The sequence below is a fragment of the Talpa europaea genome (genome assembly GCF_964194135.1).
Source record: "Talpa europaea genome assembly, chromosome: 7".
Lineage (NCBI taxonomy): Eukaryota > Metazoa > Chordata > Mammalia > Eulipotyphla > Talpidae > Talpa > Talpa europaea.
In genome coordinates, this window is record NC_140074.1 from 7,827,240 (window position 1) to 7,844,718 (window position 17,479).

The 17,479-nt window shown below is 45.7% G+C and overlaps 1 protein-coding gene across 1 annotated transcript in view; it reads left to right on the plus strand.

Moving 5' to 3' along the window:
• Positions 1 to 9,814: 9,814 nt before the first annotated feature.
• Positions 9,815 to 17,479, plus strand: part of DENND1A (DENN domain containing 1A) — a gene marked incomplete at both ends in the record, with an annotated part of 451,205 nt that continues 443,540 nt past the window's right edge. Inside the window, one exon of the mRNA XM_084237464.1 lies at positions 9,815 to 9,850. Within this exon, the coding sequence (XP_084093590.1) occupies positions 9,815 to 9,850 (36 nt within the window). The remainder of the gene's footprint in view (positions 9,851 to 17,479) is intronic.

Below are 17,479 nucleotides of genomic sequence, written 5' to 3' on the forward strand. Positions count from 1 at the left end.
GAGTCCCCTTTGTCCTCATCCTGTCTCCCCTGTCCCTCTCAGTCTGATGGAAGCCTTGGAGATTGCCTCTCACTACTTCCCCTCTCAGACTGTGAGCCAGGAAAGTTATAACTTCCCCCATTGGGAAGACTGTCCCTTGTCTGGGCAGGATGGTCTGACTGTCTTAAAGTTGCACAGATAGATCTTTGACCAGTTTACCCATGACAACAAAGTGTGTGTGTGTGTGCGCACGCGTGTGTATATTCACCCTTCCACCCCAAGAGGAAGTGACTTATCCCTGTAAAACCAATTCCTTTAGGGGCATTCACAGTCCTTTCCAGATGTGCTCCAATTGCTCAGCATAATTTCTGTTTTGTTAGCCTCAGATGATCCAGGAAAACACACACACACACATACACACATACACACAGGATATGGCCATATTTTAAAAATATGAATGATTTGGGTGACTGCAATGGCTAACTCTGTCCCTCATACAGACAGAGCCAGGAAGAGGGAGGAGGTTCAGGTTGCAGACTCTAGTCTACATGTGTTTCTGGCTCTCTCTCCACATTGCTCAAGAAAAAAAAAAAAAGCCCACGCTACATTCATACGTTATAATGCCATGAGTTATTTTCCCCTTAGCATTCAAGGGTAAAGAGTCCATTAAGCTGTCATCGGCCACATTACCAGCAGGAGAAGCTGGGGCAGACAGTTTGGCTTTAGCTGCCCGGAGCACATGTGCTCTGCCCCGGGATGAACGCTCCGTGGTGTCCATGTGCACGTTGCCCTAGAAGCAGAAATCAATTACTCCGGCTGCTATTAGAGAGATGATCTGGTTGGGAGGCTTGCTGAGCATGCAGCCACTGTTCATTACTGAGCTCTTTGTATGTATTATATCTTCTTTACTATTGGAAAACCGAGGCTTAGGGAAGAAAGAAACTGTGTCTCAGAACTAGAGCCTGGTAGCTGCTGGGGTTTGATCCATCATCTCCATGATTTAAGACCCTGCCCCTAAGTCACTAGGCTTCCCTGCCTCTCCTGCAAATGTGAGTGGTTTGTTCTGTACATGGGCCTGTGTCGTGGAAGCCCCCGGCTCTGGAGGGGCAGCATATTACTTGTCAGGCCGGCCGGCAGTTGAGCTTATGTCATTGGCACCACAGCTCTACAAGGTGAGGGCTTCTGTGATCACAACCTGACACCTGGGGAGACTGACCCTTGGGAAAAGCCTGGAAAGGGACTAGCCCAAAGTCACCCAGCTCAAATGGGTGGATGTAAATGAAGGAAATTTGCTTTCTACGCTTCTGAAGCACCATCCAGGCAGGGCCACAGCCCAGAAACAGAAGGGCTTCCAAGGCAGTTGCCTTTTCTGCATTCAGATGAGTTGTCACTGAGCAGCTCGGCTCCTTCCTTCATGTAGGTGGAAGCCTTTCCTTTGAAAGAACCAATTATGTGCAAAAAGCAGCAAGTAATGTATGCATATTAGCTAATGAGGATGCTGTTCAGGATAATTTTAGCTGAGCTGAGCGAGAGAGCCTGGAGCTTGGTAGGTATTGTTTTGGAAGAAGAGGCAGCCCTTTAGAAAGACTCCCAGCTCTTACTGCTCTGGGCTGGGTGACCGTGAACAAGTCGCCTCCCCTTTCTGGAAGTATGTATCATCTTTCCTACTTTTCAGGGGTGTTGAGAAGACTAAAATCATGTGAGTAAAGCATGTGGTCAGAGATCACCAATTGTACCTATGATGGTTATTCATTTATCAAATATTTATTATTGTTGATACTTTAGAGATATAATTTTTAGCGATATAATGTTTTTAGAAATATAATTTTATCCTCACCACGATGAAATAAGTTCTAAGAGTATCGTCACTTTTTAGATGAGAAAACGATGTTAAAGTTAAGTGATTTGTCTCAGTAGTGTCATGCAGGCCAGCTCTAACCATTGTGCAGTGATGCCTCGTGTTCCCAAAGAGATCTGACTTTCGCCACCAGAAGCAGTTGTCGGGGAGGTCGCTATTTTTAGGAGGTTTAACGCAATAAGCCACCTACACATTAAAAACAACTCTGTCAGTGAACTGGGTCAGAGGATCTTCTCCCAATGTCATGGTCACTCTGACTGGCTCACAAAATCTGTGCCCCAGCCAAGAAGTCAGAGCATTGGGGTCTTAAATCTCCACTTGGATGCTAAGGCAAGTCTGTCACTGCCACTCATTTGGTGTGCCTTAGCTAGTGAAGTGGGAGATATACCAGGATTAAAACCTTGAAATTCAACCAACTACATCTTCTGCTTACAACCAAAATACTAAAATAGTTACATGAGGTATTAGTTTAGGAGAATGGGTAGTTAAAATAAATGGGGGCTGGATTTATATATATATATATATAATATATATATAATATATATATATGTTGATCTCATGTCAATCTCATCACTCCATTATCTAGCTGTCAAATGTACATGGGGAAAATTATAAAATATAGGAAAACTAGTGAGGGAATCCAAGACCACAAAGGATCAGAGTCCTGCAAACTCTCTAGCTCCCTTCCAAGAGGGTAGAGGCATGTGGTGGCCACCTTCAGCATAGAAGAGAAGAGTAGGGCCTCTAGAGTGTAGGTCTGAGTCTTGCCTCAGTTAATCAGGTAGAGGTGGGAACAGTCATTGGGCAAAGGGTCTGAGAAGTCCTGGCAAGGACTTATGCAAGATTAACACCTAAGGTGGTTTGAGGAGAGCCATGGTCAGGAATGGGAAGAGACTGCAAGTGTCAAATCTTAGCAGTGTGGAGAGAGGAACATGGGGGCACACATGGTGAAACAGCGGGTCAAAGAGTCCAGAGTTGAAGGGTTGAAGACCAGGGCCAAGGCAAAGGGCTGGGAGGCAAGTTCAAGTCCACAGAGGTCCTTTGAGAAGGTTTCCAGCACAAGACATGAAGAGTAAGCCAGGTGGCTGAAGGGACCACACGAGGCCAGACCCTACTGTACCTGATCCACCAATCTTGTTATTTATAGCTATATCCCCAGCACCAAGCATGAGACACAAAGTACACAGCCTACTGGAAATGTTTGCTGGATGCTGCATCACAGGACTGGGGAGAGGATTGGGCCTCAAGTGGGAACAAGAAGGATTCCTAAGCACAGGAACCACACATAGGAGGGATTTGGGATGTGAATGGATTGGAGATACCAAGTTGGGTCTCCAAGCACTTGTCTCACGCAGGATCTGGAGCAGGAGGCTGATGAAACTTGGGGGAAGGGGCAGGTAGCCTGCGAAGGCCCTGTAGGCACTAATAGGAATTCGATTCATATTGGCATCTGGATAAGGCTTCCATCAGTGATTCCCCATATGGTTGTGGATCTGCATGCTGTGAACTTGTTAAAACATTGAGCTTCTGATCAGGAAATCAGGGTTTCCAGGATGAGAACTCTGGACTCCGTATTCCAAACAAGTATCACAAGTGATGCCAAGGCCTTAAATCATCAGTTCTCACTGACTTTTCTTAGAATTTGACTTTTTAGATCTGGTTTTGATAAAGACAACTGTATCACCTCACACACTGAGTCATCACCAAAAAACCGCAAGGCTAATCTATGTATTTCACATGTATTAACAGGTCGAATTCTCACAATAATCCTATGAGGAAGATACTATTATCCCCATTTTACAAATGAGGAAACTGAGTTTAAGAGAAATTAGTAATTTGTCCAAGGTCACCCCCATAGCCAAGTAGTCTGGTTCTAAATCCCATACTCTTAGCTTCTACTGAAGAAGAAACAAGTACGGTGTTTTAAATACATGTACAGTGGGCAGAACACTGCCAAGGCATTTCTTTTTAAAAAATTTTTTAACAATATGAAGTTATTATTATCACTAAGAAAATAATATTTGATGAATTAATGAATGTGTCAATGAAGGAAAATCACAGCAAGATAAAACATTGTATCCTAGTGAACTGACAAAGAAGCCCGCAGTGAGGAGTTAGAGCCTTTGGGCTCAGTCCTGGCTCCATTACTTTCTGGTTGTTTGATCTCAGGTAAGTCACCTAAGTCTGCTGTGTATCAGCATCTTGACCTTTAAAGCAAGGACAATAGCTTTCCGTGATTTTGAGCAGCCGTAAAAATTAAATCCATTAAGTGTTTGCAAGGTAGTATTAATAATATAATAATGAACCATATAAACAGAGAACAGGGGAGCACCTAGCTCAGGTTACTAATCATGCCTGTGGAAGGCTAAAGCACTTTTACTTACTCCTCAAAAGAAGGTAGAGATCTTTATACCACGCACAAAAATAATTCAAAATGAATCAAAGACCTAGATGTAAGAGCTGAAGGTAAAAAGCTTGTAGACAAAATATTAAGGGAAAGCTTTACGACATTGTGTTTGACAAAGATTTCTTGGATATGACTCCAAAGACACAGGTAACATAAGGAAAAAAAGATATACGGAGTTACATCCAAACTTAAAACTTTGGGGCCTCACTGGTGGCGCAAGGGGTTAAGCATCGCACTATGAAGTAACCCACAGCCTCTGTAGCATGAGTTTGATCCCTGGCTGTCCAGGCAGCAACCCACATGGCGAAGCAGACCTCTCCTGTCGCTCCCGCTGCTCCCCTCAGCAGTGTGTTTCAGTCGGTCTGCCTGTTCTGTTCCCCGCTCTGTCTCTGGTGAATCCTCTCACGCCCTGCACTCTGGTCTGTACCCCAGCTCTTGTATGCATAGATAAATAAATCTTAAAAAAAAAAAACTTTAAACTTTTCTGCATCAATGGACACTACTTACAAAATGACTGGGAGCATATATGTGCAAATCATTTATCTGCTAAGAGGTTGATATCCAGAGTATGTAAATAATCCCTACAATTGAACAACAGCAACCACAAAACAATCTGATTGAAAAATAAGGTCATTTATTTACTTAATAAATATTTATAGGTCACTGCCTGCATGCCAGTCTGTGTACCAGACGTTAGGGTGTACTTATGGACAAGCCTGATGTCATTCCTGTCTTTATCAATCTGATCACTTGGCAGAATAACATTACCATCGGTTGAATACCAGATACATAGCAGGAATCATATATCCTTTATTTCATTTTATCTTTAGGTGGTGGGTGTTATCATGCTCTTATTCAAGATAAGGAAACTAAGGCTCAGAGAGCTTAACTTTCTCCAAGTTCATGCCATTAGCAGGGCATGATCCTTGCTATACTAGGCATGCTCATTAACAGTGATTCTCTTAATTACTGGTGTTTAATATCTGCCTTCTTCTTAGGATATCCACAGTACACTTTGCCCCATGAAAGGAGTGAAAAGTTCAGTAAAGTAGCCTATTTTACATGCTATGGACTTTGCTTATTCCAAACTTGGAATGATATAACCCCTTCTTTGTGGGGTGATTGGGGTAAACCCCCATTAATGAGGGATGGAGTCTTTCTCCAGAATATAACTACAACACTGAAGAGAATTAAAAACATATGGGCATATGCAAAACTTGTGTATTATGAATATTCATAGCAGCATTATTTATAATAGTCCAAATGTGGATACATTTCAAATGTCCATCAACAATCAAATGTGGATAAACAAAGTGTGGTATATCCTTATAATAGAATATTATTCAGCAATAAAAGAAGAGTGGGATTTGGATAGCTGGTACCATGTGGATGAACTTTGAAAACGTCATGATAACTAAAAGAAGTCAGACACAAAGAACACATATTCCATGATTCCACTTGTATGAACTATCCAGAGCAGGCAAATCCAAAAAGACAGAAAGTAGATCTGCAGTTGCCAGGGGGCCAGGGGAGGGGATGAAAGGAAAGTGACTGCAGGCAGTGTGGGGTTTCTTTTTTGAGATGATGGAACATTCTGGAATGAGATAGTGGTGATAATTGTCCAACTTTATGACTTTACAAAAAACCATTGAATTGGACAGGTTAAAATGGTGACATTTAGGGCATATGAATTTAAATCTCAATTAAAAACAAAAATACAATCATAACAAAGTGTACTGGGAACAACAGACCATGGAACCCTGGCCTGTTGCTTTGCTGTTTCATACTGCAATGCTGATGGGGCATCAGAGCTCCTCAGGGTTGCTGTCCCCTCAATAGACACAATCCCTCCCCCCGCCCCCTTCCCCTATCCCATATCCTAAGCAGAGAAATGAGACAGCAACAGAAGAGTAAGGGCAAGGCTGGAAATTGAGAGCATCAAAGTGTCCACATGGGTGGTATCACACACACTGTTGGACTGTTTATCTACTAGATCTCTTAGTTAGTCTATTTTGACAACAGTCAAGGCAAAGTTCCTAAACCCCTTTTCATCACTGGAAGGTTTCCATTCCCACAATTGATTATGCCATGTACTTGGCAGAGAGGTTTCCTTTTATTTGAATGACAGCAGCTTTACCTGGCTTGCAAGGAATTATAAGGACTCTAAGTTACTGCATTATAGGATTTTAGAATTGAAAAGGACTTCAGAGAGCGATCATTTGACCTGATTCTCTTACTTTGGATACAGGGAAACTGTGGCCCAGAGAAATGCAGTATCTTCGCTGACTCTGCAGGCTGTTTTGCAATATCTGTCCTCTCTTTCTTCCCTGGAAATGATCTTCTTCCTCAGCTATGCACATGACTGTCTGAAATAAGAACTATAGTTCCTAGAGAGATGCAGTTGTATAACAATTTCTAACCAATGGAAGGTAAATGGAAGTGGCATGAACAATTCCAGGGAAGTGTACTGAGAGATCAAGGTTTGGAGTGGGTCATGACCGTCTTCTTTCCTGCTGGGTGGGGTGCAGTTTAGATGGCTAGCATTCTAGCAGCCATCCTGGAGCTTGGGGAAGAAGTTACGTTTGGAGAATAGCAGAACAATATGACAGAATTCTGGGTCTCTGATAATTATGGAATTGTTATTCCAGTTTTAGAATGTTCATTTACAGATCTTTTTTTTTTTTAAACCAATTTTTATGATTTTTCTTTTCTTTTCTTTTTTTATTTTAATAGAGGCATGTTTTATTTATTTATTTGTTTGTTTGTTTTGTTTATACATGCACTGGGTACAGTCAGAAGCGCGGGAGGGTGAGAGAATTCACCCGAGCCAGAGCGGGGAGCAGAGCAGGCAGAAGGACCGAAGTACACTGCTGAGGGGAGCAGCGGGCGGCAGGAGAGGTCTGCGCGCCATGTGGGACCCTCCTCTGGTGGCCGGGGAGCAGCCGGGGATCGAACCGGCGCCGCAGAGGCCGCGGGCAGCTTCGCAACCCAGCGCTCAACCACTGCGCCACCAGGGAGGCCCCATTTACAGATCTTATGTGGCAGAGAAATAAACCATTTTTATCCTCTCCCATTTCAGTTTTCTATCATTTACAGTCCAACTGAATTCAAACTGATTCAGATTATAGAGTTGGACTGGGAACTCAGGCCTCTTGAATCCAAGCACAGGACTATTAATCATGGTGATTATCATTATTAATAATAGGAGCCATACTGTATTGTCTTGTATATATCAGCCACAGATAACGTTTGCACTTGATTTTAGCCAAAAGGCTGAGAAGCGATGCAGCAGATAACGTTTGAATGCTTACTGTACACTAGTCACTGTTTAAGTACTTTATAAGTGTCATTAACTCATTTAATTCTCACATCACCTCAGAAAGGTAGACCTATTATTATCACAATTTCCATTTTACAGGCAGAATCTGAGGCACCAAGTGAGTAACTTACCCAAGGGAACATATTTAGTATGATTTAGAGCTCAGATTTGAACCCAGGCAGTCAGGCTCCAAAGCCTGCACTCTCAGCTCCTATTCTACTCCCTTTATAACCTGAGCTTCTCATCATCCCCTTACCCATTTAACTGGAGAGGAAACGGAAGCAGACAATTGTTTAATCATTTGCTTAAAATCTCTGTAGTGCAGCTAACAGAAGTTACACTCCTAACTCTCAGTTCAGCGCTTTCTCCCTAAACACCCTGCAGCCTCAAAGACCACCTGGACAGATATATATATAACCTCTCACCTCACAGCTCCCGTCAGCCCCCTAAAATTCTGTCTCTCTCTCTCTCCCCACCCAGCAGGCACCCAGACATTTTTGTGGCCAGGATGGCTACAACCTCCTTTGAAAAGCAGCCAGCTTTGCCCTCCACCAAATAACTTTGTTTTATTTATAGTCTCCTGCTCAGAGCTTTTGAACTGGCTGCTCATTCCAGGGAAGATCTTGATAACAACTGTTCCTTGGAGAGGGTTCATAGGAAACAAGGTGGATAAACACCACAGAGGGCCTGCCTGTCTAGCAGAGCTTTGCTCCTGGGGGTGTTTATAAGTTGGTGTTGGTGTCTGGGTGCAAAAGACTTTGAATTCGAAATGGCGGTTTGGACATTTTAACTTTTTTTTTTTTTTTAATTCAACAGTGTTCACTCTTTGCTTTCAACAACCTCAGGGCAAAAGGGAGAAATTATCTTTATGCAGGAAGTAACTCCAAAAGACTTTTCTACTATACATCTTTTTGGTTTTCTTTGCTCTCTGACTGGCTGGGACTCAGGACCGTTTCTGTAGTGACTGCGGGGTGGGGCAGGCACTCCATGATTTTGTAAGAGCTAAAATGGCAGAAAGGGTGCATGGTGTTTCAGAACAGAAAATTGTGGGGGAAAAGAAGCCGAGAAAAGCAAAGCCTAATTTCAAAGGTGATCCGTGAATCTGTAGTATTTCCTGATTTGTGGCCAAAGGTGCCACCAGAATAACTATGTCACATGTGTCTGGAATTATTAGGTCTGAATGCTAATCTCTGCTTCCACCTATCGTTATTTTTATGACCTTGAGCACATGTCTCAGTTTCCTCCTTGTGAAATGGGGGTATAAACTGACAAGATTATTGTGAGTACAGTTGCTAACTCTGTAGGGGAAATGCAGTGTCTGGCTTAGAGGAGGTACTCACCCACTCATTGAAAGGCAGCAGACAGAAGCTTGCTACCTAGTGATTCTTCCAGACCTAAAGGGGATGAGATTGGGGTGTCCCTTCAAGAGAACAGAGTGGGTAGCAGGTGGGTGACTGATCAGGTTAGGGACTATTAGGGTGCCATGAGCTTTCTGAATTGGCATCTAAAGTGGGTGATAAAGGGAGGTCCTCAAAGGGAGGCCAGAGCAGAGCCGCTAAATGGGTGCTCGGAAGCCCCCCAGGTGGCTTTCCTGGGGGGCATGTGAAGTCTAAAGGAGAGGACGAGCCTCCATCAAGGACCATGTTGGGGAAGGAGAGGGTGTGATAGTGAGAATTTACTGCAGGGTATGGGATTTTCAAAGGCCAGAGCGGGGAAAACCCCACGGGGGAAGCATGAGTCAAGGTCTCTGCCCCAGAGTTCTGGGGTTTCTATGGGATGACAGTCTTTTCAGGGGCTTACGGGTAGAGGTTTCCACGGGGGCGCACAGGGGTGGAGGTTTTTAGGGGCCAGCCCGGGGAGCCAAAGTCCCGGTGGCTCGGCGAGCCCAGCCAGGAGCCTGGCGGTGGACCCGGGCTTCTCGCTCCCCCCGCCCGCAGGGGCCCCGCCTCCCGAGCGGACTACATTTCCCGGCAGCCCCCGCGGGCGGCGGCGGCGGCGGCGCGGGCGGGAGGGGGCGGCGGGTGAGAGGCGGAGGGGGCGGCGCGCGCCGGGCACGCGCGCCGGCGACCATGGCGTTCGCCGGGCTGGAGCGAGTGTACTAGCCCCGGGAGGCGGCGGCGGCGAGGGAGCGAGCCTCGAGCGGGCGGGCCCAGCCTGAGGGAAGGGAGGAAGGGGCGGGGAGAGCGCCGGAGGGAGGCCGGTCGGCCGCGGGCGGGCGGGCAGCGCAGCGCCGAGCGGGGCCCGCGGGCCCATGAGGAGGCCCGGGGACCATGGGCTCCAGGATCAAGTGAGTCGGCCGGGCCGGGCGGAGCCGGGCCGGGCGCGGGGCGGCGGGGCCGGGCCAGGCAGGGCTGCAGGCCGCGGGCTGCGGGGGGACTTGTTGCCGGGACCCGAGGGGCGCCCCGCGTGCCGGCGTCACGCGGGGAGGGGGCCGGTTGCCATGGCGACTCGGGCAGGCGCGGGGGCGGGGTGCGCGCGGGGTGGAGGGCGCGGGCGGTCAGGTGTCCCCGCCTCACCTGAGGGCGCGAGCAGCCGAGCCTGCCGGGTGGTCGCCTCCCGGGGCTTCACGGGGGCCTCCGAAAATGGTCAGGCAACTGTTGGGGGGAGGGCGAGAAATCTCCGGAGGAACTCCCCGAAAGGGTGTGTTTGGGGCGCCCCTGAGAGTTAGGCAGGTCCGGAGCGGTGGCTGCCCGGCTGCTCAGTGGGAGGTTGCAGCCCGGAGGCTGAAGGCCTGCAGCCCCCGTGAAGTCGTGTGGGGCGCTGAGGGAGGGGCCGCTCCTTGATTTAGGGGCTGGAAGGCCCGGGAGGAAGGCCCTTGTCTCTCTCCCTCTGCCCCCCACCCCGCGACCCCCCCCCCCCTCTTATCTGTGAAAGTCTCCTCACTGTCAGGTCAGGGCCAAAGGCTGTGAAGGAAGATTCCTCTCCTGTAACTGAGCACCTGATCTCGCCAATCCTTGAAAAGGTTTTGTAATCCAATCTGACAATTCCTCTCATTCATTCACCTGGAGTCCCCAGTGAGGGGTTAGTTTTCAGGGAAAGTTGTTGGTACATTGAATTCAGAACCAGTGGAAACATTGTTGCCCCCCTTCCAGACCTAGAAGTTGATTTTGGAAAGTGCAACTTCGAAGCCGTCCAGTTTGGGTGTGTTGCTTTGGACTCTATCTCCCCTCCCAGCCAGGTCCTCTCGTGGCCTCTCCCTTCCTCAGCTCCAGAACAGGAGATGCCTTATCGCTAATCACTAAAGCATACTCACTTTTTCTCTGTGACTAAAAGAATTGCTGACGGGCATTTAAAACCAACGTTGACAGCAAAGGCTTTTTCTTAAAACTTTCCTCTGACGCTGTAAACGTTCCTTCCAGAAAGTGTGTGGAATGTGTTTTATTTCAGCATTTTGAGAATTTTGCTAGGGAATGCTTGAAAGGAGAAGGGCCTGGCGGGTGAAATCTACTAATTATTCAAATATTGCATCTCGTGTCCAGTCAGTGGCCCGGTGGTATGACCCTTGTCCAGCCCGTCGCCTGACTGGCTTCAGATTGCCACTTACCAGCTGCGGCTACTATGTGGTGAGGCAGCCCCGAGACGTCTGCTAAATGAAACTAGCTAAGTTTGCTTGTCATAGTGAAAATGGGAGTTGGATGAACATACTGTTAATTCATTATTTTTGTGGAAAAGAGGAAGGGGTGGGGTGAGAGTTAGAAGCATGCTCCAAATAAGAGCTTACGAGGCTTGGAGTTAAAAAGAGGTGGTTTGTGACGCGTTGGGATTAAAGAGGCACTCCAAGTATACCTCCTGCTTCCAAGTAAGAGTTGTAAACTTGGATTTCAATAACACTTAGAAAACACTTTCCAGAAGCCATCTGAGAGTGGGCAGAGTGTGCTTGTGAGGATGCTTACCCCTCTCGTTATGGAGAAGCTCAGAAACTCCCCTGGTAGGAGGCAGTCAGTATCAGCACCAACACAAAACTCCAACCCTCGGAGGTACAGATGACTGAGGCATCAGGGCTCTGCCTTGCTCTGGAAGATTGCAGGTTCTCAAGTGCCTTTTGTGAGTCCCGTCACTGTAATCAAGTGACTGCTCGGGCAGGGAACTTACTAATGCATGAAATTGTATTAAGTGTGAAATTAGTATAAAGAATAACTTTCTTGATCTTGAGACTAGATAGCTCTTTGATAAAAACTTGGGGACATGTTAGCTATACTTGTGAGACTAAAAGAGGAGGAGAGAAGCTATGAAAAGTAGTGGTGACTGTGAACTGTGCAGCTTCTGCCTGGAGCTGGGATTGGGGATGGACAGGTGGCGGCAAAACCTTCTCAGGTGCTGCCCTAGCTGGTGAAGGGAGCAGAGCCTAGGTTACTATGACTCTCCATCCTGACAGGAAAGAGCGGCTCAAGGTATTCTGCTGGCTGAGTTGAAATCTGGGAGTGCAGGTTCTGCTGTGGAGGGGGAAGAAGGCAGAGAGCACCCTGGGGCCTTCTGAGCTCTGCCTGCTTGTGTTTTCTCTTGCTTATATCTGAGACTGCATGGCCGAGTGAGACTGCTTATGTGGAATCAGATCAGGGTTCAAATTCCAGTTCTTCTGTCTACTGTGAAGCTTTGCACAAACTACCACACTCACCCTGTTTCCTTGAGGATAGAATGGGGGGGGGGGACTATGGTGTAGGCCTGCATTTAAAAACTGTCTTTGCAAGTTTTCCTTCACGTGGTCAGAGAATCATATATTTCAGGTAATGAAGAAAGTTTTGATGATCAAAGAATTACTCCTATGTGCAGAGTGGAATTTAACCTTCTCTTATTACTAGCAAATAAAAGTTGGTTAAAAACAACACTGTGTAATTTTGAAGCTGGTGTTTGCCATGTGGTTGGTGGTAGAGTAGGTAAGTTGTGAGGCACAGTGTTGAGATTTAGTGCTTGGTCAGACTTTTCTGTCGAGCTGAGGCTGGTTGAATACAAGCTGTGTGTCAGGCACGGTGGCAGTGCTGTATGTGAGCCATGTCAGCAGATCTTCACAGCTGTTCAGGGTTGCAGGGACTATTTACCACATTTTCAAATGAGAGAATCAGAGGTCATAGGCCTGAAATCAGAACTGCCAGAATACTGGTTCCCTACTTTCCTACCCCCAACCTTCCCTAACCAAGGCCAGCTACCCCTCATCTGATTACCTCCTCCCTAACCTATGCACCTCTTCCCCAGCCTAGGTAGGCCAGGTATCCCTCCTTTGTATACCCCCTCCATTGGCCAGGCCAGATGTCCCTTATCTGTTACCCCCTCTAACCCCCCGCCCCCAAGCTGAACTCTAGGGTCTGTCATCTGTGTGCCCCCTGCATAGCCTAGTCCAAATGTCCCTCATCTGTGTACCTGCGCATAGCCTGGCCCTGGTGCCTGTCATCTCTCCTCTTCGCTACATTGCCTAGGCCCTGGTGTCCCCCATCTGTGTCTGTTAATGTTCTAGCAGTAAATCAGGTCCTTGTCTGTCTTCTGTATTAAGCCCAGCATGAATGTCTGGAGAGCAGGGACTTTCTGGTTCCCTTTATCAGATTCAATGCTTGGCTTGTAAGGTGGTTTAGGAAGAGTTCATGGATGCATTTAAGAGTATATTAGGATCTGAGTTAAGATCTCTGAGTTGAGTATACATATAGTTAAAAAGAACCAACTTGCTACTTAAACTCTTGAGGAGGAAGTGTTTTTATGTTTTATAAGTCTTTAAGCTAAATTGCCTTGTTTAGTCAGACTGTTCCTTTTTCTCCCCCTGAAGTGTGCTTAGTTCATGTTCATTTAAATAAAGGGATATTATCTTGTCTCAAACTAAATGTCTACTTGACAAAGGAAAGAAGAGTTCACCTGTTTACAGGTAGTGCTCTGAAAAGCTCCTAAACCTTAAACCTGAGTAGACATTTATTTATCTAGAGGGTGAAAGGAGCAGTGGTAACTGGCACTCTTGGACAGGTATGTTAAATCTTATTTAGTATTTGAGTGATCCCAGTGGACTGGAATGTGGTTAATATGAAGCAATTTAACCGAGAATGTAGACACACAGCAGGAAATGATGTGGCAGTTTAATATTGCTTGTGGTGACATCCTAGAAATTGTTTCCAGGCACCCAGGCAGGAAGTGGATTGTAAGTAATCGAAGGAAGTATTCTAAGTGAGTTTGAAGAAACCTGACATTTATGGACTCAGAGAAAAGCACATTCTAAGATTTGAAGTCACAGGACCAGGATGAGGCAGCTGATTTGGCCTGATGGTGCGTTTATTCTACGTTTGCCTGTGGACCTGTCTTATGTCCCTGTCAGATTGTCACCTCTAAGGTTGGGTACCAAGAAGTGTGTCCAGTTATACTCACTCAATATAGAACTAAGAACAGTGACAAGCTCGTTTTAAGCACTCAATAAATGTTAGTCATCATTACTACCATAATTAGCAGTAGTAGTAGTAGTACTGTGTTATGCTCCTGGGAGTATGCTAAGTACCAGGCAACAAAAATGAAAAAAATTCACTTTGCAGAGTAGCAGTGAGATAGAAATGTAAAACCAAACCAACTCCTCCAGGCCCCCTCTCCACCAAAAAAACCTGAGTTCATGCAGTAAGATCAGTCTTCTAGTAGCGATGCCGTGGGTGATGAAGTGAAGGAGAGACTGTTTTCTGAGGAGGTGTCAAAAAAAGCTTGCTTCATCAAGGAGATAGTGTTTCCTCTGAGAAACGAGAAATGAGTTGAGTCAGGGTATAAAGAGGCCGTGATGATGGATGGCGGTGGCGTGGTGGTGACCGGGCATAGCCAGTGGTGGGGGCCTCAGTCGAGGGGGTAGTATGTGTGAGGCCACAGCATGTTAGGGAGGTAAAAATTATTGATTCCCATTTATTAGGCACTTAAATGCCAGGAGTTGTGCTAGACATCGGGGATTGTCACAGTGAATAATACATATTCATTCCTATTCTTACAGTTAAAGTCTGGGGGACCTGACAAGATTTGGGGGGAAAAATTCACAGAAAACTGTGTGGCTATACTTTATAGGAGCCAACAAGATGCTGAGAAGATGATGAGAGCGCCTGTCCTACTTTAAGTAGAATGGAGAGGAAGGCCAACTGGGGAGATGACACTCAGACTGAGACTGAAGGGGTGAGGTGACCCCAGTCACATTGAGACTGGGCAAGACCAGAGGGTCCAGCCCACAAAGGCCTGGACCCATATCAGACCCTTAGAAGGCCAGTGGGTTTGAGTGGTGACAGATGGCAGAAGGGTTTAGGTCAAGTCAGGGCTTCGTAGGCTGTGATCACCCAAAAACAACTTTATTAAGATAATTCACATGCTACAAAATTTATTAAGGTATATAATCACAAAAGTGTGCTTGATCGATGCTATCTAATTCCAGAACATTTGCATCACCCCAGAAAGAATTCCCCAAACTATTAGCAGTCGCTCCCCCTTCCCCACGAACCCTCGGTCCTAGACAATCACTCATCTGCTTTCATCTGCTATAGATTTGTCTGTGCTGGGCATTTTGTATAAACAGGTCTGTGATACACAGACCTTTGTCTCACTTAGCATAGTGATTTCAAAGTTTATCCATCTTATAGCATAGTAGCATTTCATTACTTTTCATTGCTGACTAATAGTTCATGGTGTGGATAAGTTCCATTTTGTTCCGCCATTCTTCAGTTGTTAGGTATTTGGGCGGTTTCCACTGTTATGAATAGTTCTGCTATGAACATTTATGTTTTCATTTCTTTTGGGTATATACCTCAGAGTGGAATTACTGGGTCATACTGTAACTTGAAACTGCTAAATTTTGCAAAGCAGTTGCACCACTTTGGGTTAAAGCTGTATCCCTTTGTGGTTTTGATAATCCCAAATCAGTTGAAAATGAAAGATCAAATTAGACTGAGTAGAGGTTTCTCAGAGAGGTTGAACTGAGAGAAAGGTGGGTTAGGAGAAGGATTCCCAGAGGAAGAGTAGTGGAAGTTATATGCCTTCAGAGTGGGAATAAACCCATTCTCTGGAGACAGAGAAGCAGCCTTGGCTTAAGATCCGATGTTCCAGTCCTTTTCTGGACTACCGTCACAGGATCCCATGATCAAAATGCAGGGCAGGCTTGCTACATCTGGAGGCCTGTTGTCTAGTGTAACTGACATATTGCCCTACTGTGAGATAAGACTAGGAGTTGAGGTATGACTTCTCTAGGGCTTCTCCCTCTTATAGCCTCTTTCCTTTCTCTGCTACGGTGCTCCCCTCCGAGTCCCCATAGGAGACTGTGCAGACTTGGGGTGGTAGAATAAAGTCTTGCTGAAGACTGAGCTCACATTGTTAGTGCCCAGATTTGGTTACTTGAATTTTCCTGACTTCTCTGGAAATATATTAGTGCAACGTCACCATTGTAATCTTAGACTGGCAGTCAACTTGGAGACATTGGTACAGCAAGTAGGAAGGTTGACACAGAGAAGACAAAACCTGGAGTCTTGCTCAAGAAAACATGTTTTTTTTTTTTTAAATTCATTTAATTTATTTTTTTTTTAAGATTTATTTATACAAGCACTGGGTACAGTCAGAAGCGTGGGAGGGTGAGAGAATTTACCAGAGCCAGAGCGGGGAGCAGAGCAGGCAGAAGGACCGAAGTACACTGCTGAGGGGAGCAGCGGGTGGCAGGAGAGGTCTGCGCGCCATGTGGGACCCTCGCCTGGCGGCCGGGGATGGAACCCGTGCTGCAGAGGCTGCGGGCAGCTTCACAACCCAGCACTCAACCGCTGCGCCACCGGGGAGGCCCTAGAAAACATGTTTTTATTCAGGTTATTCAATCTGTGTGTAGGCTTCTGGCAGGAATTCTGGTTGTGGGTTGCAAAGGTTCTGCCTTTTTCCTGGCCCTAGGGGTAACAAATGTCTGGCTTTGCAACATCCTTTTTTGCTTAAAAGAATTTTGTTGGGAAAGATAAACAAGGAAGAAAAATAAACCAAAGAAAACAGAGTTGGTCTCTTCTACTTTGATTGGAAGGCCTTCCCAGTCTTTTCAAGTAGTTAGGACTTGAAAAGGAGCCAAGCACAACAAGTAACAAAAGGTATGTTCAAAATATATAAATTCCAGAAGTTCACCTGTAAACTGGTTATGGCATTTAGGATGTATTTTCTCTTAGAGATAATATTGTGTGTAAATCAGTGGCTGTCAGGATTAAGGGCATTCCAAGAGGGGCAAACTATGCAAACAGCAGAAGGAGATAACAGGGATAGCTGAAATGTAGGGTAAAGATTAAAGGAGGTGAAGTTGAAAAAGTCTTATTGTGCCATTGAAAAATCATGACACCATTGAAGGATTGAGTTGGGATTGTAATCTGAGCAGCTTTGAATTTGTAGGGAGGTGAGTGTGGCAGCAGGAATTTAAAGCAGGGATGTCCCTGGCTTGTGTAAAATGATTTCCCCGGATGTGAATGGATTAGGTGAGAATTTATAGTTGTTGCTATATCAGTCTCCAAAATTTGTTTTTATGTTTCCTATTGCATGTATTAGTTCAGTGAGGCATCCTTATAATTTATAGATGAATACACACGTATCACATTTTTTTTACTGATAGGAGAGGACATGTGGGAAATATTGGAGACCCCTGGATTATGGAGCTGTGTTGCAGTTTCTCAGCAGAAGACTGAGGTCCCAAGTGAGGTTTTGGCTTTGGAAAGAAGGGATGGATTTGAGAGAGATTTTAGGTGAAACTGACAAGACTTGGTGACAAATCATAAAAGAGGCAAGAGAAAAATCAAAGATGACTCGCGAAGGTTAGCCAAGTTGTATTATAAATGAGTGTTGGGAAGGTGAGGGTTGATTGTATAGTGTGTTGAGGAGAAGCGAAAAGTTATCATTGGGAGAAGGCAGTTTAGTGAGAAGAGAACTCTTAAAGGGCTCCACAGTGAATGTGTGTGCTTTGTGAGATGAGTAAGAG